At 41.5% G+C, this 23543-nt stretch overlaps 1 protein-coding gene across 1 annotated transcript in view; it reads left to right on the top strand.

Moving 5' to 3' along the window:
* Window positions 1-23543, top strand: part of tspan4a (tetraspanin 4a) — a gene marked incomplete at its 5' end in the record, with an annotated part of 330035 nt that overhangs the window by 180350 nt on the left and 126142 nt on the right. Inside the window, one exon of the mRNA XM_080730704.1 lies at window positions 6495-6686. Coding sequence (XP_080586830.1) covers window positions 6495-6686 — 192 coding nt within the window. The remainder of the gene's footprint in view (window positions 1-6494; window positions 6687-23543) is intronic.

Here is a 23543-nt window from a genome sequence, read left to right as displayed (position 1 = left end):
ACGCCACTTCATCAGCTGTGGACTCTGTGATGTCATCGTATCTCCATATATGGCCATCTCCGTATATGGAGATATAAGTCGTCCATGCCCAAGTATGGGCTGGTGAGGTCAGACTTTGTGTGATGCGTAGGTTATCTCCATATATGGAGATTCAACATTCCAGGTGTAACTATGGCTGCCCGTATGACGTGAGAGGTGGAGGTTGTGGATTGGCAGGCAAGGAGTGTGTGTGCAAAGTTTGGCATGTCTTGGGGCAACGGTGGCGGAGATATGAGTTGGGGAAAAGTGTGACATGACGGACAGACTGACAGACAGCCGGTGGAGGTTTTGGTAGTAAATGCGACCTGACGGTCGCAATAATACAATAGACACATAGAAATACCCCAACTCAGCAAGAGTTGGCAGAAGATGCTGGTTTAAATGATATCGTTTCGTTCATTCAAATTGACCGTGTTCGGGGATATGAATTAATATAGAGGAATATTTGAATCCATATAAACGTTCTGCTTTAAAATCCAACGGCTCATTTAAAGTGAATTCTTTGGTAGAAACGGCTGTATGTATTACCATGTGTCTGCATCTTATTATGAAAATACATGTTTAAGTGATTTGAAGACGTTTGTGTCTATATAACCGGCATTAGCTCATAATTAATTAGGTTTAATGTGATGAGTATTAAATATTTATCGTGCCATTAATTAATCATGAGAATTGCTGTACTGTACTGTATGTATGGATGTTACCCATAAAATCTTTTTTGTTTAACTTTGAGATTGTACACTCTCAGAGTTAAATTAAATCAAGTAATCCTGATCAAGCAGTTTCTACAGCATGTTACGTGGGTTTTTAATTGGACTGTTGCATTGACCATATTTGCATATTTGCACAATGGGCAAATTATCACATGATGGATTGTTTTGGCTTTTTTCTTCTTCTTTTTTTTTGTACTACTAACAGGCATTACTGAGCATTTTAGGAAGTCATTTATCTCAACCTGCCATAAGGTATTCCAATAAGGAATCTTGCTGTGGATCTGCACACACTGTAGAATGATCTTTGTTTTATTTAAGAATGTGTTATATATAATAATCATTGGCGGGCCAAATCCGTCAAACAAAACAAAATAAAAAACGTATTAAGAGAGGAGAAAAAGGCTAGAAAGAGGCTAAAACTAAAGGCTAAGAATAAAGGGAGATTTGAGTGGAGTTAGGCAGCAGGCACATGCACACATAGACATCAAAGGGGGCTTGAGCCACTGCCCTTTTATCCGCATGTAAAAAGTGCCATGAATGCAGTTTTTACTCTCCTGAACTTGAATGCAACATCTTATGTTGAAAAATTGCCCTCTCTGTGTAGAAATCCATGCTGTTACGCCAGTATCTCCAACATTCACTTGATTATGCTTAGTTCAGTATGGTATCAAGTACCGAAAATAGCCAACCTCCAAAATTAAGCTCACAATGCGTTGCGCTGTGACTTGGAGCTTGGAGGTCTGCTATTTTCGATATTTTCACCAAAATGCCCTTTTTAAAAAAAATGTTTTTTATCCCACGTTTTTTGCAACCCATTTTTTTCACCCGGCGACTACCTAACCTGTAGTCCTGGTTTCCGCTCTCCCCCTGCCGCGCCAGGGGACATTGGGGAGCACCCGTCTGGCTAGGGGGAGGTAGTATAGAAACCAGGACTACTGCATGTTTTTGTGTAAGGGCCTATGCCCAAGGAGGCACGGGGAGAACATGCAAACTCACCACAGAAAGGCCCTATCGCCAACCCCACCTAGGGTGTGGGTGCTGATGACGCGGGTGGAGGAACACGCCCCCAGCGCCCACAGCTTCCCCCGTTGGGAATCGAACCCAGGATCTTCTGGCTGTGAGGCAAAGTGCTAACCACTGCACCACTGTGCCCCCACCAAAATGCCCTTTTATAAATTTCATGTCCCTGTTAGGCAGCTTTGATGTGAGGTAGAAGTAAGTTCCAGAGGGTGAGGGCTGCGACTGAAAAAGACCCATCACCCAAGGTGCGTTTCTTAGTTTTCTGAGGGAAAAAGGTTGTCATCGATCGCCAGATCTGAGGGAGCAGGAGGGAACATGGGTTTTGAGGAGGTTGGAGAGGTAGTGGGAAGCCTGATTGTTGAGGGCCTTGTATGTGGTGAAATCAGAATTGAAATCAATTCTGTGTTTGACCGGTGAGCCAGTGAAGGTCATGGAGGACTGGGCTGATGTGGTCTCTGGAACGGGTTCTGTGAGGAGGCGGCAGTGGTGAAAAATGTACTCACACATCTTAAGTAAAAGTATCAATACTGCAATATAGAAACACTCTGTTACAAGTAAAAGTCTGGAATTCAAAATGCACTTGAGTAAAAGTATGTGCTGGCATCAAAATGTACTTAAAGTACCAAAAGTTAAAGTAAAAAATATTTGAAAATAGACGATCTGCAAGCTATAAAAAAATAAATAAAAGAATAGTGGTAAAAGTACAAAATTTGAAACCGAGATGTAGTGGAGTAGAAGTAAAACTCTGATGAAGATGCACTAGCATCGAAACGTTAGTCACTCCTGTATACTGGCACCTGAATAAAAGGTTAGAACCGTCTGAGCTGCTCCAGTGTCTCTCTCTTCTGCATACATCAGTCCCTGCTCCTGTGATGCACCAGACTAGCCGTGTAGGCTGAGGTGCGCTGTAGATCCCCTTTGTTCTAGAAGTAAAAGTATTGGAAATGGGAAATGCTCAAGTAAAGTACAAATACCTCAACATTGTACTTTAGTATGGTACTTAATAAATCTCATTCTGTGCCAATCACGTGTATACACGTGATATATTAGCGCATCCCACAGTGCCAATCACGTGTATACACGTGATTCAAAAAAAAAAAAAAAAAAAAAAATTGAAAATTTTTTTTTGAATTTTTTTTTTGGACCCCATCAAAACTAGTGAACATGATTTCAATCGCGATTTTGCATGTTTAACCCCCATACAACCCCCATACAACTCAGGTAGCAGACCTCCAAGCTCACAACAGTGTAAAACATAATGGCTATTATCACAAGAATGCCTGAACGGATTTCCAATCGGATTTTTTTGTTTGAAAGCTGTGAACAAACTGCACAAACCCACAACAATGCAATCCAGGATTGCATTGGATTTTTTAGAGCTCATTCTTCTCTGTTTTTTTCCCATGCATGAGGTGTGCAAGGTTTAATCATGGCTAAGTTGACGAAAATAAGGCTTTTAAAATGCTTGGTAGCCAATAGCTAACTTCAAGCTAACTTCATCCTCTTCCTGTACATGCACAAAGGAAAGTGTTTAGGCAAGTCATGGCTGCAGGGCTTCTGCATATACCAGCATATCTCTATGGGATTGTCTGTGGCACACTTGGCCCCCTCTAGTGGTGAAAGGGTGGCATTAAATGAGTTAAGTAATTATGTTGTCAGTTGCTTTACACCACTGGCAGGCGGGCAGCAGAGTGAGTGTTTTCTATGCTCCCATCATGTCATCCAGACTAAACTACTGTAACTCCCCGTGCATCGTTGTTATCGATCAGCCGTTGCCATGGCAGCCTGCAGCTCGTTCAGACTGCCACTGCCGCCTCCTCACTGGTCAAAAGAAGTGAGTCCACATGTGTACTCACTTCACCCCGACTTTTGGCCTCACGCCACTGGCTCCCTGTCCACCTCGGAATTGATTTAAAGCTTTTTTAATGTTTGTTTTTTGTAAAGTTCAAAATGGGCTGCATCATGGCTGTGCCATTCCCCGCAGAACTTCTTGAAGGCCACTGGTGGGAAAAGAAGTACTCGAATGTTTTATTTAAGTGAAAGTATCAATAATGCAATGTAGAAATACCCTGTTACAAGTAAAAGTCCAGCATTTGACATTTGCTTGGGTAAAAGTACAACATTATTGGCATCAAAATGTACTTAAAGCACCAAGAGTAAAAAGTACTCATTATGCAGAATGTCCCATTTCACAGGTCTTCATGTGTGTATAAAAATCCTTTTGAAAATAGCCGTTCTACAAGCTCACAGCCGATCTACAGCTGGTATTTTCAAATGGCCGAAATGCATAGAGTTAGTGTATGTTTTGTAATAATAATCTAAATCTAAAAGTAACTAGTAGTAACTAAAGTTTTCAAATATTTTTTGTACAATATTTGCCTCTTAGGTTTTGACCTTTGAAACAGGCTGTCCCTGCCATATCCGCACTGGCCAGTCCATAGGCCAAGTGTTTTTTTTAAAAATCCATATTACTGATTCATTATTTTCCCCTTGCCTTCGACCCAAGGCCTGGCTCTCTTTGCTTTGGCCTTAATGCTGTGTAATGATTGCTTCTCTTTTGCGTCATATTTAGCTTGTCTTTTTTGTTTTGACCTGTACAGCAGTTTGGTTGACCTTGGTCATTTTGAACGTGCTCAAACTATGAATTGAATTTCTTCACTCTGCTCACGGGCCCGTGTTTCTCAAATGGGCAAAGTGTTGATGTTTCACAAAAAAACTGCAAAAGCCAGCAGATCTACAATCTCAAAATGTGTCGCTTCGGCTTCACGCCTGCTACTTTTGAGGCCTTTGTGTGTGACAATGTAGTATGATCAAGTAGGTGTGTTACTGGAAAATAACACACACAGACAGTTAAAAATGGAGGTTTCAGCGTAATAGCAACAATAATATTGTCGTTGTCGGGTGAAAACCTTGTATGTCCAAAACCGTTCGTTTTGCATTTTTCATTTTAAAAATGATTTAAACTAGTGAAAAGCCGATCTACAAGCACACAACACCTCGCGGTGCGAGGCGTTGTGTGCTTGTAGATCTGCTGTTTTCACCCCTTTTGTGCAACAGCCTTGTACGATGAAGCAGGGCTTTACTTTGCAAGAGAACATACAAATTTGAAACTTGGAGATACAAGGTTTCTACCCGACAACGACGATATGCTTTCTGTTGTTATTCTCTTGCCGTTTTCCAAGCAAATTGTAGTAGTCGGGTAAGATGGGGCACTTGGTTCAGAGAGGAGGTCACTTACTGAGCCAAAACAGTTGGAGAAGCAGTGCATTAGAGAAGTTTCCACCGGGGATGTGAGAGTGAGAGACTGTCACACAGAGAGAGAGAGTGAGAGCGGGTCCTCTCTTCATTTCCAAACTGTGTGAATACTCCTGTCATGGCAGATCGTTAACACAAGCCTGTCTAAGTGAGTGGAGCCCTGTGCAATTGTCTCTGAGTGGTTTTTATTCATGGTCTGTGTGCCCTACTTCCAACTCCAACAGCCCTCATTAAAACAGATCTGGTGTTAAAGCTGGAAATAGAACGAAAAGGGGAGAGAGAGAGAGAGAGAGAGAGAGAGAGAGAGAGAGAGAGAGAGAGAGAGAGAGAGAGAGAGAGAGAGAGAGAGAGAGAGAGAGAGAGAGAGACTGGGGGAGTAACAATAATCGTGTGTTTAGCCATGTAAATCTGGTTGCCTTTCGGGAGATCTGGCAAAGTGCAGATTGTGTGAGCGTGTGAGAGTGCATGCGTGTCTGTCTGTGTGTGTGTGTGTGTGTGTGTGTGTGTGTGTCTGTGTGTGTGTGTGTGTGTGTGTGTGTGTGTGTGTGTGTGTGTGTGTGTGTGTGTGTGTGTGTGTGTGTGTGTGTGTGTGAGGGTGTGCGTATGAGAGTGCGACAGTGTGCGCGCCTGGATGCTGTATTATGCATATTTGTTCCAGATACATACTCTCTGATGTGTGGATCTTTACCACTTAGGCTCTATTTTATAACTTCAACTATTTGAAAATTAGCCCACAAACTTATAGCTCACTACAGCGAACCCCAACCCTGTGGGCCAGGGGTGGGTTATGAGGACACTGCAAGTGGGACCCCAAATAATTGTCCAAAAAACACTTGAAAAAAGTGAGTTTTCATTGTGATAAAGATAAATAGGACCCACTGATCCAAACTGAAACACCATCGATTGACTGATTAATCATTCAAATAAACATGCTTTCAAAATGTGAACGCTTTCAACATTATTCAAATGGGCCCTGAATCCCCTGATCCAGAAAGAATCCACAACAAATATCTGGTAGATGAAAAAACTGCTGCTCCTTCACTTGGAAAGTGGCCAGCCTCCCGAGCGTCTCCCCGCGAGGTCTAGTGGGAAGAGACCCCCCTGGTAGACCAAGGACCAGATGGAGGTATTACATCTCAACACTGGCCTGGGAACGCCTCGGGATCCCCCAGGAGGAAGTGGCTAATGTTGTTCAGAGATACGGGAAGTTAAATGCTAAATTGATTGATTGTTAGTAACCAAATGGACCATTACAATTCTGTAACTAAATCGATGATTCGTACCCAATCGTACCCCCTTGGAGTTAAATTTACGCAGCTTTTACAGTGAAGCTCTCTGCCGGAACTGTTGTCCCCGCAATGGATGGATGTATGGATGGTCTTTTTTTCCCGAAATTGTGTTTTATTTATGTATTTTTTTAAATGTGTGATTAACGTGTGGGTGCGTTTCCTCTCTTCTCTCTTCCAGCTGGGAGGGTGTGGCATACTGGGCGTGGGGGTGTGGCTCTCGGTGACCCAGGGGAACTTTGCCACGCTGTCGTCGTCCCTGCCCACCCTGTCGGCGGCCAACCTGCTCATCGCCGTGGGAACCATCGTCATGGTGATCGGCTGCCTGGGCTGCGTCGGCGCCGTCAAGGAGAGCCGGCCGCTCCTTCTGACTGTGAGTAGTGAGGTCATAGGGGTCAGAGGTCATCTGGCTGTTTCTGAAAATAGTTACTTTTATTTCTTTTCTCTTTTTGTTGCTCTTCTCCCCAGTTTGTGTGTTGTCACCTCTGTTGAATCCTTGCTGCCTCACCTGCTAGTGATGAGCCCCCACCGGGAGGACGTTGAGCAGGGGTGGGCAACTTTAATGATGGAGAGGGCCACTATATCTCCACACTCACTCCAGAGGGCCACATTGCATATACTATCGGGCAGTTATCTCGAATTTAACCTTTTTTGTAAATGAATGCTCTACTCCGTCATTCTACCTTATGTCACACAAAAGTAGCAAAAATAGCCGCGAGCTTGTAGATCTGCTATTTTAGCTATATTTGAATTGGAATCCTGATTTTTGTTTTGCTATTTTTGAATTGGAATCCTGAAAAGTTACATTTTCATTTCACTTTAAATGCATTTAGCTATACGTACAGTATGTTCCATTCAACATAAGAAAGACATGTCATTTTTTTATACTTGTCATTAAGCTACTAATACAGAAGCAATTAAAGCGGGTCAAGTGTGCACGTTTGGAAATGTAACAGCTGAAATCAATAATATATCAGTATTCCAATATTAACCTGCAGGCCGCATTAAGTGAAGGTGAGGGCCGCATGTGGAATTGTGGACAAAATCGTAATCCAACGATAACAAAATATTCTCCACGTCTTGGGGTCTGAGAGGCAAAATCTCATCAAATGGTGGTCCGTGGCCCAAATGTGGAATAAATAATGGACCTTGATGTGAAAAAGATTGAAAACCACTGGTCTAGACTACACTCGACAAAGCTTGGATGCATGCAGCGCTGTGGATTCGAACCCGCAACCCCGCGGTGACGGGCAGGGACTTCGCCACTGTGCACCACCCGATCGATCGCTGCATTCACATTTTAAGCTAAAATTCAGTTCTTGTATGCATATCGTCTCCACGTCTGAAAGTTTCTCCTTCATTAGACTACTGTATAACTTTGTGTTGGATGAGTGTAGCCTACAGTACCTACCCAAGTGAAGAAAGAGAGACGATTTTCTGTCTTTATCTGCAAATGGTGTATAGTTTACTCACAATGACCCCATATAAACCTACACTACAGACTAATATAAATACAGGGACGGCATATTAAAATGGATTTTTAATTAGACTTAACTGCATAGCACACAATACAATGAATGAATAGGAAAATGTGCAAATAAGTGGTGAAAGGTGTGTGCATGTGCGTGTGTGTGCGTGTGCGTGTGTGTGTGTGTGTGTGTGTGTGTGTGTGTGTGTGTGTGTGTGTGTGTGTGTGTGTGTGCGCGCGTGCATGCGCGTGCACGTGTGTGTGCCTGCGTTGCTAGCATTTAGAAGAATATGGATTTATTGGGGTTAGGAAGGGGAAACTCTTGCACCAAGTGGACTGAGATACAGAAGTGTAATTTGTCTTCTTGGGAACGCTTTCTTCCATTTCCACTTTTCAGCAGTAAACTGAGCAGAGTGGGTTTGAGCCCAGCCCAGCGCAGTGGCCGGTCAGGCTGGGTTGTTTACACATGCTTTGCACATGAAACCACAAGATTAATGGGAGGAATTTGCAATCAGGGGCAGGGACGTGCAGAGAATGTTATGAGAGGCAGGGGCTGAATGTTCTAAAAGGGCCTTTTGGTGAAAATATCGAATCGAATATGGAAAAGGCAATTCTCTTGAATGCTGCCTTCAGGTACGGCATGGAAAGAGGGCATTTGCATTTCTTTCACCATAGTGAAAACTGCATTCTATGGTCTGGAGAGGGCACTTTTTACAGACGGGTAAAAGGGCAGGGGCTCAAGCCCCCTTTGATGTCTATGTGTGCACGTGCCTGATCAGGAGCACAGTGCGAGTAAAAATACTGTCGGTCTCCCATGACAATCGGGGGTGTTGGCAGGTATGGATGAGCTGAGTCACAGAGCTGGGCTATACAGTAGATGCAGACTATTTGTTTGGTTTCTAGAGGGTTTCAACAACTTGGGATGCCCAAAAGGGAGGCAAAAAAGGTTGGCAAAGTATTGTGCCGTCTATGCTATAGTTGGCAGTTGCCACAAACGGCGGAGACGCTGTGTGTGTGTGTGTGCGTGCGTGCGTGCGCGCGTGCGTGCGTGCGTGCGTGCGTGCGTGTGTGTGTTACTTACTTTCCTACTTTATTACTGTAGGCCTACTTTCACGTTCGTTAACATGATGCTTTGAGGATCTGCTAATTTTTATGCTTTTGTGTGATGCTGTTGTCACTTTTTTGCCACCTCTTTTTTTTCCTACAGAAATGACGCTTCTAGTCATTGTGCACTTTATGAAAGAAGCATGACATTTGGCACACAGTTAGAACATGCCATATGGAACATTTTTGGCTATAGGGGCATCGCAGATTTGTCTTTGGAAACTTGTGGGATCAAAGTTGAGCTCTCAAAGACTTAACTATACAGTACTATAATACAAAAAATAAATATGCTTTAAGTATGTGAGAGGTCAAACTAGGTGTTTTTCAGGATTCTGAATCCAAAGCTTTTGTTTTGCACAAAAAAACATTCCTATCTGTGGTGAAAAGTGATGACTCATCACTAAACCATAGTTTTATGGGGACCGTTTTTAGCCTAAGTAATGTTTTTCGGGCAAAACGAATGCTTGCATTGGATTCAGAATCCCGAAAAACACCTAGTTCGACCCCTCACATGCTACTTAAAGCATATTTATTTTTAGTAAAGTCTTTGAGGCCCCAACTTTGATTGGCTCCCACAAGTTTCCAAAGACAAATCTGCGATGCCCCTATAGCCAAAAATGTTCCATATGGCATGTTCTAACTGTGTGCCAAATGTCATGCTTCTTTCATAAAGTGCACGATTAAATACTGCCCGAAACGCCTGGACTATTCTGGGGTAGCTAGCATTAACACACTGCAAGAGCTGTGGTGAGGTGGTGTCCACTGGGAAATAAAAAGAGTTTCACACTCTGGCTGCATATGCAGATTTATGTATTGATATTTTGGCCTGCCGTCAATGAATAAAACTGCATTTGGAGCCAGAATGTGTGACACTTTTTTTCCTTTTTTTTTTTCCTTTTTCTTTTTTTGAATACAGTACCTCTGCACCACAGTGCCACTCCTTGTCATGTTCAGGTCGACTTTACACAGGTTTCAAAGCCCTGGGGCTTTTAAGCTGTGTTCTCACACAGTACTTACACATAAACCCATTTAGGCCTAGGATTATTGAATGCTTTAACCAGTGAAAAATAGCTTGTAGATCTGCTATTTTTGGAAAAAAGTCGTGAAAATGTGTGCAAATCTTTGAATATATGTATTTTCAAAGCGAACGTTTGTAACTCAAATTTTGCTTCTGGGTGGTCCCTGGAACTAAATATTTTGAGATGGGGGTCCGTGGCCAAATACATATAATTTTGGGGGTACTTCACATGAAAAAGTTTGAGAACCACTGACATGGTAGTCTCTAAAGAACAGACTAACTGAGCTCCAGTTGAGTGATAAGGACCTTTTCTTTGACGATGGCTGGCCAGATTGCTGACATAGAAATATAGGTTTTTAAAAAAAACCTTAGAAGGATTCAAAAGACACTTATAGAATCGGGTCAAAATTCTAATTTTCACGATTCTTCAAAAATAGCAGATCTACGAGCTCGCAGCGCGGCACTCGGTGCCGCGCTGTGAGCTTGTATATCTGCTATTTTTCAATAGTTAAAGCATAAAATAATGAAACACAAATTGTGTACCCGTTCTGAATGGGTTAAACTGTTAGGCTGTGTTCTAATACAGTATTAAAGTGTAGTCATACAGTACTTACTTATACATTAAAGCAGACCAAATGCTGGGGATTTTGCTAGAAAAAGTGCGCCTGCGCTAGGAATTCCCCCACAACGGCTTGAGTCTTCCAGACAGACTGGAGATAGAAGACACACTTCTTTGTGTCCTGTCTGTGTAGATTACCTGTTCTCACTGTGGTTTCCAGGGACCCCAGGGGTCCTTGAGGGGGTTCCAGGAGCAAGCCAGGCTAAATGATTGATGGTTATAGGAACCAAAGAGACCCTTAGATTTCTGTAACTCCAAGAGTTTACGAATGGAACCAAACAGACCCTTACTATTCTCAAACTCAGAGGGTGTACGAATGGAAGGGTCCATTTTGTTTTTCATTGTTTAGAGTGTAGATTGGGTTCACAACCATATCAAATGGGGGTCTGCAGTGGCCTATTGCATATCAAACTGGGGGTCCTTGACATTAAAAAGAATCACTTCCGTAAATTAACATCTGACAATGCTGAACAGCCAGTTGCAATGCCAGTGGTTAATCGTCATTGGAATTTAGAACAAGCTTCTCTAGGATCCAACAACTTTGCCCTAAAATGTCATGATTTGGCCCTGGATCAGTTGACAGCGTTTACTTAATACCAATACATTGGTTTTAAGCTGGAAATGTGCTTTTTGGGGTGTAGTTACTCATTAACAAACAGTCCATTTGCTCAATGTTAGAACACATTCTGCATGGCAGAAACCAAGTATAACTCTGTCTCGGCCGGGTGGAAAACTTGGAAAACCTTTTCAGGATTCAAAATAAAAAAAAAATAGCGAAATTAGCAGATTGACAAGCTCGAAGCGCCTCGCTTCGTGCCTCGTTTCGTACGTTCAGATCTGCTACTTTTTTATGCTTTTGCGTGACGCTGTACTATAATCATGTGGGGGCGTTAATTAACAAGATAGATTAGTTAGTTAGTTAATTAGTTTGTTGGAAGATTCTCCAGCTATGTAAAGACAACACTCACTCACTGTGTGGAGTTTATAGATAGATGGTCTGGATGAAACAGCTCAGCTGCAGGAGGAGAGATTAAATTGTCTTTGGGAACGTTAATCCAAAGCTGATCAACACTCCCTCCCTCCAGTGACCACAGTGCTTTAATCATCAGACAGTCAGTGTAGATGATTAAACTCCCATTTATGCTGCAGCATCACGCACACACACTTGTAGAGGAAGAGAACAGAACTTCAAGCTGTGTGTGTGCGTGCGTGCGTGCGTGCGTGCGTGCGTGCGTGCGTGCGTGCGTGCGTGCGTGCGTGCTCAGTCAGTCAATTATGAAGCGATTTCTAAGGCCATGGCTACACAGAGCTGGATATTTCACATATCCCGGTTTTTCAGATATCCACATAGAAAAATATCTAGGTCCACACGACAAAGATATCTAGGTCTAACAAGCACACACACAGTAAAGTCTTCAGAGATACACGGATCCAGTGAATCGGATATTTTTCAATCTCTCCACTTATTTATCCGGTTTAAAAAATATCCAGCTTCGCGGCCGAAATATCCAGCTTCATGTGGCTGCAAGCCCCAACAGCACAAAAAAATGTCTAGCTTCAGAAATATCCAGCTTCGTGTAGCCATGGCCTAAAATATTGCTTGGGAAATTCCGTGACAAATGACTGTATTGTGTCCATGTAAATATTTAAATGTTCGCTATTTTAAAATAGCCGATGTACAAGCCCGCATCTGTGCCCACCCACATTGTGCCAGGCCTAATAGCCAGTTGGTAAATCCTGGCTACACCCCTGTGTGAGGGTGACATTCAACTGTTGACAGCTTTTCACAGACAGTCAGTGAGTGTCGGTCTGTCAACAGTTTTTAGAGTTATGCAAAAATAATTGCGGTTAGTTCACATAATTAATCAAGTAGTAATTGTGACAGGCCTATTCGGGAAAGCAACGCTGTCTGTGTGATGTTGTGTAAAGCAGGGATTTTCAAACTTCTTTGACTCAGGGCACCCCTGTAAATAACCTTTTTCATCCACGGCACCCCTGAATTACACTGTTATTTCAAAGATCTTACATCATATTGAAGAAATATCAGTCTCCATCAGAGCTGACTGAAAATAATGCACGTTGTGACGTGTTGTGAGCTTGTAGATCTGCTATTTTTGGTGAAGGGATCGGAGTTGGCCGTAGATGGAAAAATAACTCATCAAGTACAAAAGCAAATCAGGACTGATTTACCAAGCATAGTGAAGTGATATTCACTGAATGCCATCCTTGATTAAAAATCTACAAAACTGGTGCCAGCCATTTTGTTTAATTTTGCCTTTTTATGGGGGCCAAAATCATATTTTGTACTTAAATTACATATATAAATCTATGCTTCTATCGAAAGCCACACTACCCCTCTTACAAAGGAAAACATGTATATTTATATATATATATCCTATCATTAGATTTGGGCTTCAATAGAACATGTGTAAGATGTCTTGATCATCATCATATGTGAATGCTGTCTCTGGGCCTGTGTGTAAACTGGAGTGCAATGGCATGTGAAAACCACCAGGTGGTGGTCTCCTACTATCTGATCAACTAACAGAAGAAGGAAGAAGACGTCCATCTTTTTTTTGGTTTGGGCCTTGTTGTTTACATTTTGGCCAGGCCTTTTAGCTAGCATGCTATACACTTTAGAGCCCTGGCGATCGCGATCAAGGATAGCAATCGCCAAATGGATGGCACCGCTGGTTTCCCGTGAATTTTCTGAGTTTTTGGAGTACTTATAGTTCGTCAGGGAAGCACGGGAAGTGTATAAACGAACGTTTTAAGATAACATTTAAACGGCCGGAACCAATGTTTGGTTATACCGATTTCCCGTCGGACTGTGTTACACTGGTGCTACAGTCAAATCGGCCGTATCGCTCCGGTCACGGAGGCTCATGGCTAACTTCTAGAGCGATTTTTTTGAAATTACAATTATGAAAAAATTATAAAACTTTTGATTAATTAAAAAGACGTAAAAGACGTTTATGGCACTAAGGATCAAAGACGTAATAGACGTTTATGGCGTCCAGTGAGTTAATGAAGTGATGAATTCCAAATGTTATCAAAGTATTCTTATAGGCTAGTGACTTTGGCCCCCAAAATTAGAGATACCCCTACTGGAGGTAGGACCAAACACAACATAGTTTTTCCTCATCTCTAAGGTCTACCATACATGAAATGGATTCTAAAATATTTTACTGCAAAAGTGGTGAAATTTATATATAAAGTTATACTCCCCAAATTAAAAATAAAGCCTGTCCGTCTGGGGGTTGAGGCATATAAACTCATGTAGATTCACAATGGAAGCTCTGAGAGGTTTGAAACGTGCCATACTTGATGCCAGGACATCCCTCTACATTCTAGAGAAGACCTATCTAAATTGAAATGGAAGATATAGTCATTTGAACACATACCTACAATAGGCGGAAATGTAAATCTATGTAGAGTGCTCTTTTTACTTTGTAGTGACTCTGACATGGATTGCCATATGAACACATATGAGGGCTTATTGGGAAGGTGTGGTTCTACTGAACTGAGCAATACCAATTGTGTAAAGGTAGCTTGTATACTCATGGAGTTATATCACTAAACGTATATGGTGTCCCAAATGGGGGGAAATGTAAACCGTCCGGTCTGAATATACCCAGACCCCGTCCTAATGAAATCTACAATATCACACTTATTAGTTGTATTTTCAATTCACATCAAGGGTGGAAAATGTTTACAAATTCACTTGAGTACAATTCCCTAAAATGTATGAAATGTACCAAAGTTGAGAAAATTTGACATTTTATGCATCCTGAACAATAGTGCAGAGAGAAATGCAGGGCTACAGTAGCACTCAAATTATTTAGCAAACCTAGCTGAGGGAAACCAAGCTCCACACATTTGATGCTCAAGATTATCCTCATTAGGGGGCACTGCAGTCAGCTAGAAGGTCCTGGGGTCGATTCCCACCGGAGGACGCTGTGGGCGCTGGGGCCGTGTTCTCTCCTCCGTGTCATCAGCACCCACATCCTAGGTGGGGTTGGCGAAAGGGCCTTTTTGTGTGGAGTTTGCATGTTCTCCCCGTGTCTCCTATGGTAGATACCCTCACAAAAACATGCAGTAATCTTGGTCTCAATCTATAATGCCTCCCCCTGGCCAGCCGGGGCGCCTGATGGAGGGAAAAGGAACTGGTTGGAATAATGTGTTCCTTCCACTCACTATGTCCAACTGGGGAAACTCCCCCCTGTCAGGTGACAAGAAGCGGCCTGCTCACTCCTCGTGCACTGAAGGAAGCATGAGCTCAGTTCGGGGCTCTCCCCAGGTTAGCAGAGGGAGAACTAGAGCCCAGGATTACAGTTTAGGCAATTGGCACTGGGTGAAAAATGGGTTACAAAATCGGGCAATGAAAAAGAATATATCTATGAAAGAAAAAGATTATCCTCATTAAAGCAAGTCATTCAATTCGGACTAGTTTATATAATTTAACACATTTGGTTACATTCGAGTTATATTACAGTATTTGGCTCCACCTGTTCTATCTGTATCTTATAGCCTACGTGGGCTTTTTCATAAACTGACAAGTGCCTCATTGCAAATATTTTGGAATGTGAAGAGATCAGAAGGACTTGCCAAATCAAGTAGCTAATTAGCTTGCTGAAGAGCGACCTAGCTTAAAGTTTAATTTAGTGTAATAGAGCTGACCATTTCACCAGAATGGAACAAGACTTAAATAGTACTGGTAACATTGTTACTGTAAAGAGAGCCTAATGATAGTGTACGTACAACATCGATACTGTACAAATTCTTAAGTGTTTATTATATATTTTTATGTTTTAAACAGAATGGAGAGTGACCCACAAACATTCGAAATCGTATCAATGTGGTAAACATTTGGAAAAAGGAAAGAAACAAGACCCACACTTTCAGAGAGGCCACAGCAAAAGGCCTTCAATGTACTATATAAATGTTGCATAACAGAGAGATGGCGTTGTTCATAAAACCCATATACATACTTTCCTTCAAAATAAGGTAATATACATTATCATGTATCATGTAGTAGAGCAGGGTTTCCCAAAGTGGGTGCCGTGGTATCCCAGGGTGCCTTGATGCCATTCCAGGGGTGCCTCAGAATAATTTGATAATATTTGGAATTCATTTGTATCACTTCAGTAATACAGACCTGATTTGCACTGTATTTGAGTTATTTTCATCTCTCTTCATCTACCCCAGTTCTTTACATAGAACAGAGATAGGCAACCTGCTGCTCTAGAGCCACACGTGGCTCTTACGTAGGTCCTCTCCCATGGCTCCCAGTTGCTTGGGCAAAGAAGTATGTAAAAGATAATTAATAATAAGAAGTCATAATTTAATCTAACATTCTCCTATTGGAAAACAATTGTTGCCTAGAGACCAGATAAAAATAAGAAACTAATTATTGAAGGAAAATAAAGAATATATGAATGCTTGGATATGTTGTTTGCTTTCACCACCAACACATGATGGCTTATTGGTGTACTTGATCTGCTTTGAGAAGTTATCAACAGTACAAATAAATAACAGTAAAAAAGTAATATTGAAAGACCAGAAAAAGCACAAATCAATGTATAAAGCAAACATCTTTTTGTGGCTCCAAACATGTCAAAAAAATCTTTTGATCATAAAGTTTGCCTACCCCTGATCTACCCCAACTCTCTTCACCAACTCTTTTCACCAAAAATAGCAGATACACAAGCTCACAACGCATTGCAACGTTTTTTTTGTGTGAATCTTTCCCCCCCAGAATAGGGATGCTGGGGTAAAAACGTCAAGTACAGTATAACGTTATTTTCAGTCAGTTCTGATGGAAACAGATATTTCTCCGTGACATATAGCCTGCCGTATCTCAGGTGGAAAGATGTGCATATTTACGCTGCGTAATATGATATAGGATTCTAAAAATTAACAGCGTAGTTCAGGGGTGCCGTGGATGAAAAAGTTATTTGCCGGGGTGCCCCGAGTCAAAAAAGTTTGAAAACCCCCGTAGTAGAGCAAACAATATCTGTACAAGTCTCATCAAGAAGACTGAGAATGGTTGATATAGTTTAACCTGTTTAATAGAATACGGGTAAAAGTATATATGAAGAAGTATTGATGAAGTTGTACATCAGTGGTTGCTCTCGTACCCATATCTCTGTGTATGATGCCAAATATCATAAACGCTGCCTTAAAAACCACATCTCCATAACTAAATATAGCAGCTGCAAGATTAAACAAAAGAAACAGCAGCAGACCAGTATCTATGGCAAAGCTTATAAGTTAATTGAAGTCATTGGCAAAACTCTTTTCTCTAAAGAAATTGAAGTGATGACACTAAACTAAAGTTTATGATGAAATACTGAAGACACTGGTCCATGCCCTTTCTTGATTTACCTGCAGCTCCACAGTGTGGGCACACTTTGGACTTTCTTCTATGTCATTCTACAAATTGTAATGCTGTATGAGCTTTTCAGTTGGACCATCTACGGTAATTTCTTCCTCAGACCTCAGTATGTCACCATAACCTTTTTAGTCTAGCAGCTGCTATACTTAGTTGTAGAGATGTGGTGTTTAATGCAGCTTTTATGATATTTGGCATCATTCACAAAGATATTGTACGAGAGCAACTGAAGATGTACAACTTCATCAACCTTTCTGATGCTACATGAAGGACCTTGTATCTGGTACTCTTACCTGTACCAGTCATAATGGCTGTCAGATGTTATGGTCTTGTACTGGTCTTCCCACAAATGAAAAAAATTGTTTCGTATGTTAAACAATGTCAACCCTACTCCGTCTTCTGGTGCATGTATGCTCTCTCTATCAACACTTGCAACTTGTTGCTCACTGTTGTTTTTCTTATTTACTCTACAGTCTACATGATACATGATAAGATATTAAGTAGGCTATATCGCTGGCCTACTGGTTTGGGCGCATACCACTTAGGCAATGCCACATAGGCATGGATGCCTGGCGGTGTCGCCGGTTCAATTTCCGATCCGGACGATCTTTGCCGCATGTCACTCCCCGTCTTTCCTGTCAGTCTACTATCAATAAAGGCATAAAAGCCCCAAAACAAATCTTTAAAAGAAAGAAAGTATATCATCTGTATATGGAGACAGGGTTTTATGAACACCATCATCTCTCTGTTGAGTTGAGATTATTGTGTACATTATTGTGTACATACAACATTATGTTGTACACTATTGATAGGCTCTATGTACAGTAACCATATTATTGATACCACTTAATGCTCTGTTCCATTCTGGTGAAACAGAGTCAGGGTGCTGCTATTGTATTGTCAAGTCAAGTATTTTATTTCTAGAGCACATTTAAAAACCACCAGGGTCGACCAAAGTGCTGCACAACATACAACATACAATGTCAATATAGGGCTATCGGAGAGGCTCTATTACACTTCATGGAACTTTAAACTTGGTCACTCTCCACTCTTGATTCGTCAAGGTCCTTCTCATCTTTTCACTTTCCCAAATATTTGCCATGATTTACATGTCAGTTTGTGAAGAAGCCCGTGTAGGCTATAAGATGCAGAGAGAACAGGTGCAGCCAAATACTGTAGTATAACTTAATTTTAACCAATATGTTAAATTATATGATGTCTATAGGATTGAAAGAGGCTGTTATGATGGGAAAACATTGAGCATCAAATGGGTAGAGCTTGGTTTCCCTCAGCCAGGTTTGCTAAATAACTTGAGTGCTACTGTAGCCCTGCATTTCTCTCTGCAGTATTGTTCAGGTTGCATACAATGTCAAATTTTCTAAACTTGCGAACATTTCATACATTTTAGGGACATCTACTGAAGTGAATTTGTAAACATTTTCCACCCTTGATAAGTGAATTGAAAATAAAACTAATCGGTGTTCATTAGGATGGTTTACATTTCCCCCCGTTTGGGACACCATATACGTTTGGTGATATAACTCCACGAGTATGCAAGCTGTGTGTATGTGTGCTACCAGCACAATTGGTATTGCTCAGTTCAGTAGAGCCACACCTTTCCAACAAGCCCTCATATGTGTTAATATGGCAATCCATGTCAGAGTCACTACAAAGTAAATAGAGCACTCTACATATATTTACATTTCAAATGACTATATCTTCCATTTCAATTTAGATAGGTCTTCTCTAGAATGTAGAGGGATGTCCTGGCATCAAATATGGCAAGTTTCAAACCTCTCAGAGCTTCCATTGTGAATCTACATGAGTTTATATGCCTCAACCCCCAGACGGACAGGCTTTATCTTTAATTTGGGGAGTATAACTTTATATATCAATTTCACCACTTTTGCAGTCAAATATTTGAATACAAGAATCCATTTCATGTATGGGAGACCTTAGAGACGAGGAAAAACTATGTTGTGTTTGGTCCTACCTCCGGTAGGGGTATCTCGAAAACGAAAGCACTTTTTGACTGTTTGTCACTAGACTATTAGGCACCCCTGGACTGGCATCACGGCACCCACTTAGTGAAACCCTGGTGTAAAGGCATCCACCACTTAAACCCTCTATGCGTAGTAAAACAGACCTGAGTTGCAACTGTACTTGGTCTGCTCCTTTTTCCCCAAATCACTTCGCCCCAAAAATAGCTTTAGATCTTCAAGCTCAGAGTGGCTGGGAGCCCCACGGCATCTGAATAGGGATGCTGGGGTTCAGGTGTGGTTAACGTGATTGACAGATCATCCGGGCTTGAAGGAGATTTTAAATCTTTTGTTCCCTCCTGGTTTCTGAGGCAATTAGCGTGTTTATTGTCTTCGATTGTGTTCAACACTCTCACTGAGCTGTTTGTCGAATTAAAGTGCTGCCTTGGTAATGGGCGAAAACAAAAACAAGAAACATATCAATTTATTTTGTTTTGTGATGCAATTTGTATTATCCCCCATGAAAGGTGATGGCTGACAGCAAAAACCTTTCATATTTCCTTATTCATTTTGGAGCTGTCACATTTTAGTTTTCGTTTATAATATGCCTTAAAATGACATTATCGTTTAAAAGGACAATGAATTCCTCTGGTACCGTCTAACCGTGGTGCAAAAAGTTTAGTAGCCTACAGGACCAAATAGTCAAAGCCATTTCAAGTCATTGGAATTTTATAATGGAATATTTAGTGTACAAGCACTCAAGCACTTGATCAGTAGAAGTAGTAAGTAAAGTATAGTACATTTACTCAAGTACTGTACTTTTACTTAACCTGAGTACTCTAATTTCTCAATACTTTGTACTTCTACTCTATGTCAGAGGCAAATATTGTACTCTCTAGTTAGGCTACTTTGTACTTTAGCTAATCAAGCCCTATTTTATACATTATTCTATATAAAATAGGCCACTTCCGAGCTCACAACGGGTCACGCTGGGTACATTTGTAAAAGAGTTGGACTATTTGTTGTACTTTCACTTTGGTATTGTCAGTATTTTCATGTGCTTGTACTTTTACTCTTACTCTTACTTTAGAATACAGGACTTTAATTCACACTTCAGAAACAACAGCCTTTCTCAATGCAACAGTAGGTAATAAAGCTGCAACACGGTTGGTTGATGGCTGATGGGTAATGGCAATCCCACCTGGCCCGAGTCAAAGCTAGCTAGAATTAGGTGTGATTACACATCTGTAGATAAATCAGTCATCCCCACAAAACGGTGCGAGAGGCAATTATTTATTATTGGCCCTGCTGTGGCTTGAGGTGATGGAAATAAGCAAACGTGGTGATTGCGTCTGACAGTTTTTCAGCACTAGGAAGCAGTCGATCTGGTAAAGCTTCATTCAGAATGAATGTACAGACGTGCCATTTCAAATCTTCAGCATTTCCTGTACTTTTCCTGCATTTGTTTCTGGAAATACTTGTTTTCCCAGGTTCTTTTCACTGTTCTTGCTCATTCTTCTCTTTTGTTACTGAAAACAAAAGGCACTTTTCGACACGTCTTTTCATTGGAAAAAAGAATCTGAACAGCATTTACATAACAACACCTTTACAAATGCCCTACTTTCTCACTGTCAATGTTCTAACAATGTACTGAGAATCCACTGTCTTGCCGATAGCATGACTTGTGAAGTTCTCAAGTGGAACATTTGTAGTACAATGCAATCTTCAATAATGGCTGCGTTTCCCAAAGCGCAGGTCGTACGAGGGCCTTCGCTCGGCTGCGGTCCTTACGATTAAGGCGTTTCTCAAACGCGCTTGTAAGCGCCCCTCGCAAAACAGCCTTCGCACGCCAGCAGGCTGGCCAGAGCCTTGTATTAGAGAGTTCTGCCAACTCTGGCCCCATGTGAACGGAGATGATGCAACTCTCTCCTTGAATGGCTCTGGGCTTCGATTGATAGGACGTCAGCAGCTGCGCTCCGAAATGAATTTCAGCGGCTTGTGTGATTGTATCGGGCCGGCCCATCAATAAAACATAACATACAACACTGAAAATTAACACACTTTTAGCACTGTTGGTAGGCTAACTGACCGCACACACCCCTTGTTTTAATTTGAAACTAGGCCTACAGTATTGTCGACTAGAGTATTGGTTCTCTAAATGAACTCTGTATCGTTTATATTGATCTGCTGAAGCGGGAGTCGAACCCGAGGCTCTCAATCATTAGTCCAACCCACAACTCGTCATGCTATTAAGCCTGCTGAGTTCCGTTACAAAGGCTGATGTCCGCCCCGTCTTGGCTGGCTGTAATAATTATAGGGCTACAATTAGTTATATATGAACCAATGGACCCTCATCATCCTAGCCTGATTTCAGACTCAGCGCTGAGCTCAGAGAGTGGGCTGAGCGAGGCGATCATCATCCTACACTCTCAACTTGTGAGTTAAATTTTGGAACCATTAGGTTCCTAACTCCAAACGTCCAAACTAAAATATAACAGCCCTGTCTTTTTACCTCAGTGTTGTGTTGGCACGACGCACGAGGGGCTAAAGAGGCGCAGGGCTGTTATATTTTAGTTTGGAAGTTTGCAAGTTAGGAACCCAATGGTTCAAAAATGTAGGCTAACTCTCAGAGTGTAGGATGATGAGTGCCTGGCTCCAGCACACTGTCTCTGAGTGGAGCGGTTCTCGCTGAGTCGTGTTGGCACGATCGGTTGTGTGTTGGACTAACGACTGGATGATCCGAGTTCTATCACCACTTTCACGCATCACTGCATGCCTTTTAGCTGGGGAGAGGGGACCCCCACTGGTCCACGGAGCCACTTAACAAATGAGGCAGCCTATAAGCTTGTTCTTTTTTATGTAAGTGTGTGTTGTGGTGCGCTATTTCTCAGTAGCCTATAGACCTATATCAAAGCAAGCGACACGCATAACATAAAACATAGTTCACCTTTGTATGTTTTATTTATTTATTATATAAATATAAATATATAGTTCACTTGTTTATTTTGTATAGCAGGTATGTAGAATAGCCTACTCTACCATCCACAAGACCTAGATAGCTTTTTTAAATAAACTTTCATAGTTATACTTAGTTATATAGTGCTCAGTTTTCTATGAAGGGTGCTTACGGGCGCCCCGGCGCACCCTTAAAAAAACCATCGTACAGACACGTCTGCAGCACCCGTGGGAAACTTGCGGGAAAGGTGTTTGCTTCTAAAATCCTCCTTACGATGGCCATTCGTATGAGGTGTGCATTCAACCGTCATCACAGCTATTTGGTTCCATTCTACGAGACGACCGGTTTCCTGAAAGCCCTCGTTGCTCTTGATTGACAGGTGCCTGCGCAGGCTGCGAAGGACGATTTTGGTCTCTACGACCATGCCTGAGATTACAAGCACTCAAAATCGCTTTGGGACACGCGGCCAATTACACAACGGAGGTACAAGCTTCTCAAACAGTGCAGTGATTGACTGAGGTCTTCCTTGTTGTAAAGCAGATCTTCAGGCTTTGGATATTGTATCATTCCTATCAAGTCATTGTTGACCTGGCATTCTATAGTGTGTATAGTTTAAATGTACAGATTATAGATTTTTTGGATATTCTTCTGTTAAGGCCCATTCCCACTGGGCCAGATAACAGATAAAAAAAAATCTCTTTTTCCAGATATTTTTCCATTCAAGTGGATGGTAGATACAGATAAAAAATATATATATCTGTCACAGACATTTGTTTTTTTATCTGTAACATATATTATTTGTATCTGTATATCTACCATGCACTTGAATGGAAAAATATCTGAAGATTTTTTTTTATCTGTTATCTGGCCCAGTGGGAATGGGCCTTTAGACTGATGAAAGGTTCTTGGTTTACTTATGATCCTAGATTACTATTTCTATGCATTTGATGTATTCCCTTCATTGTGTTGTCCTTGCTTACTGTAAATCACCCTGGATTAAGAGCATCTGCTAAATGCCTAAATTGTGAATTGTATCGTATCAGGCTCAATTGAAGAACAGACGGCAGCAAAGAGTTTCTAGTTCACGGTTCTCTCTTCTTCCATGCAGCACCGACTGCTTGGTCCAGTGGTTTTCAACCAGTGGTCCGGGGACCACAGCGGTGCCAGGTGGTCCCCAGCTAAATGATGGAGAGTTGGTAACCAAAAGAACCCTTATAGATCTTTAACTCTTGAGAGTGAAAAATGTATCGGTTTATCTAACATTTAAGAGTTAAATTATTGTTAAACATCTGCATTACTTAATTTACAAGAAATCTACACAATTAGAGAATGTAGAATTTTGGTAAATGTTTGCTGTTATCTCTCCTACGGTACTAACATCAATACAGCATGGAATTGCGGACAAAATCTTATAACGACAACAAACTAATTCTACGTTTTGGGTTTGAGAGGCTAAATCTCATCAAATGGTGGTACGTGGCTCAAATGCTGAATGGACCTTGATATGAAAAGGGTTGAAAACCACTGCCTTGGTGTGATAATGTGGTCTCTCTCTCTCTCTCAATGTTTGCGGGGTCGACCATATAAGCTACAGACGGTCACACATCTGCTTCAGTCAATGCATTTGAAACGCCAGCCAAACACTGCCAGCCAAATTGTACACTCTTCAGCACCTACTTACTGTAGCGCTGC

The sequence above is a fragment of the Nannobrachium achirus genome, assembly GCF_963921795.1.
Source record: "Nannobrachium achirus genome assembly, chromosome: 7".
In the NCBI taxonomy this organism is placed as follows: domain Eukaryota; kingdom Metazoa; phylum Chordata; class Actinopteri; order Myctophiformes; family Myctophidae; genus Nannobrachium; species Nannobrachium achirus.
Note: the sequence above shows the minus strand (reverse complement) of the source record. Positions and strands in the feature narration are given on the sequence as shown.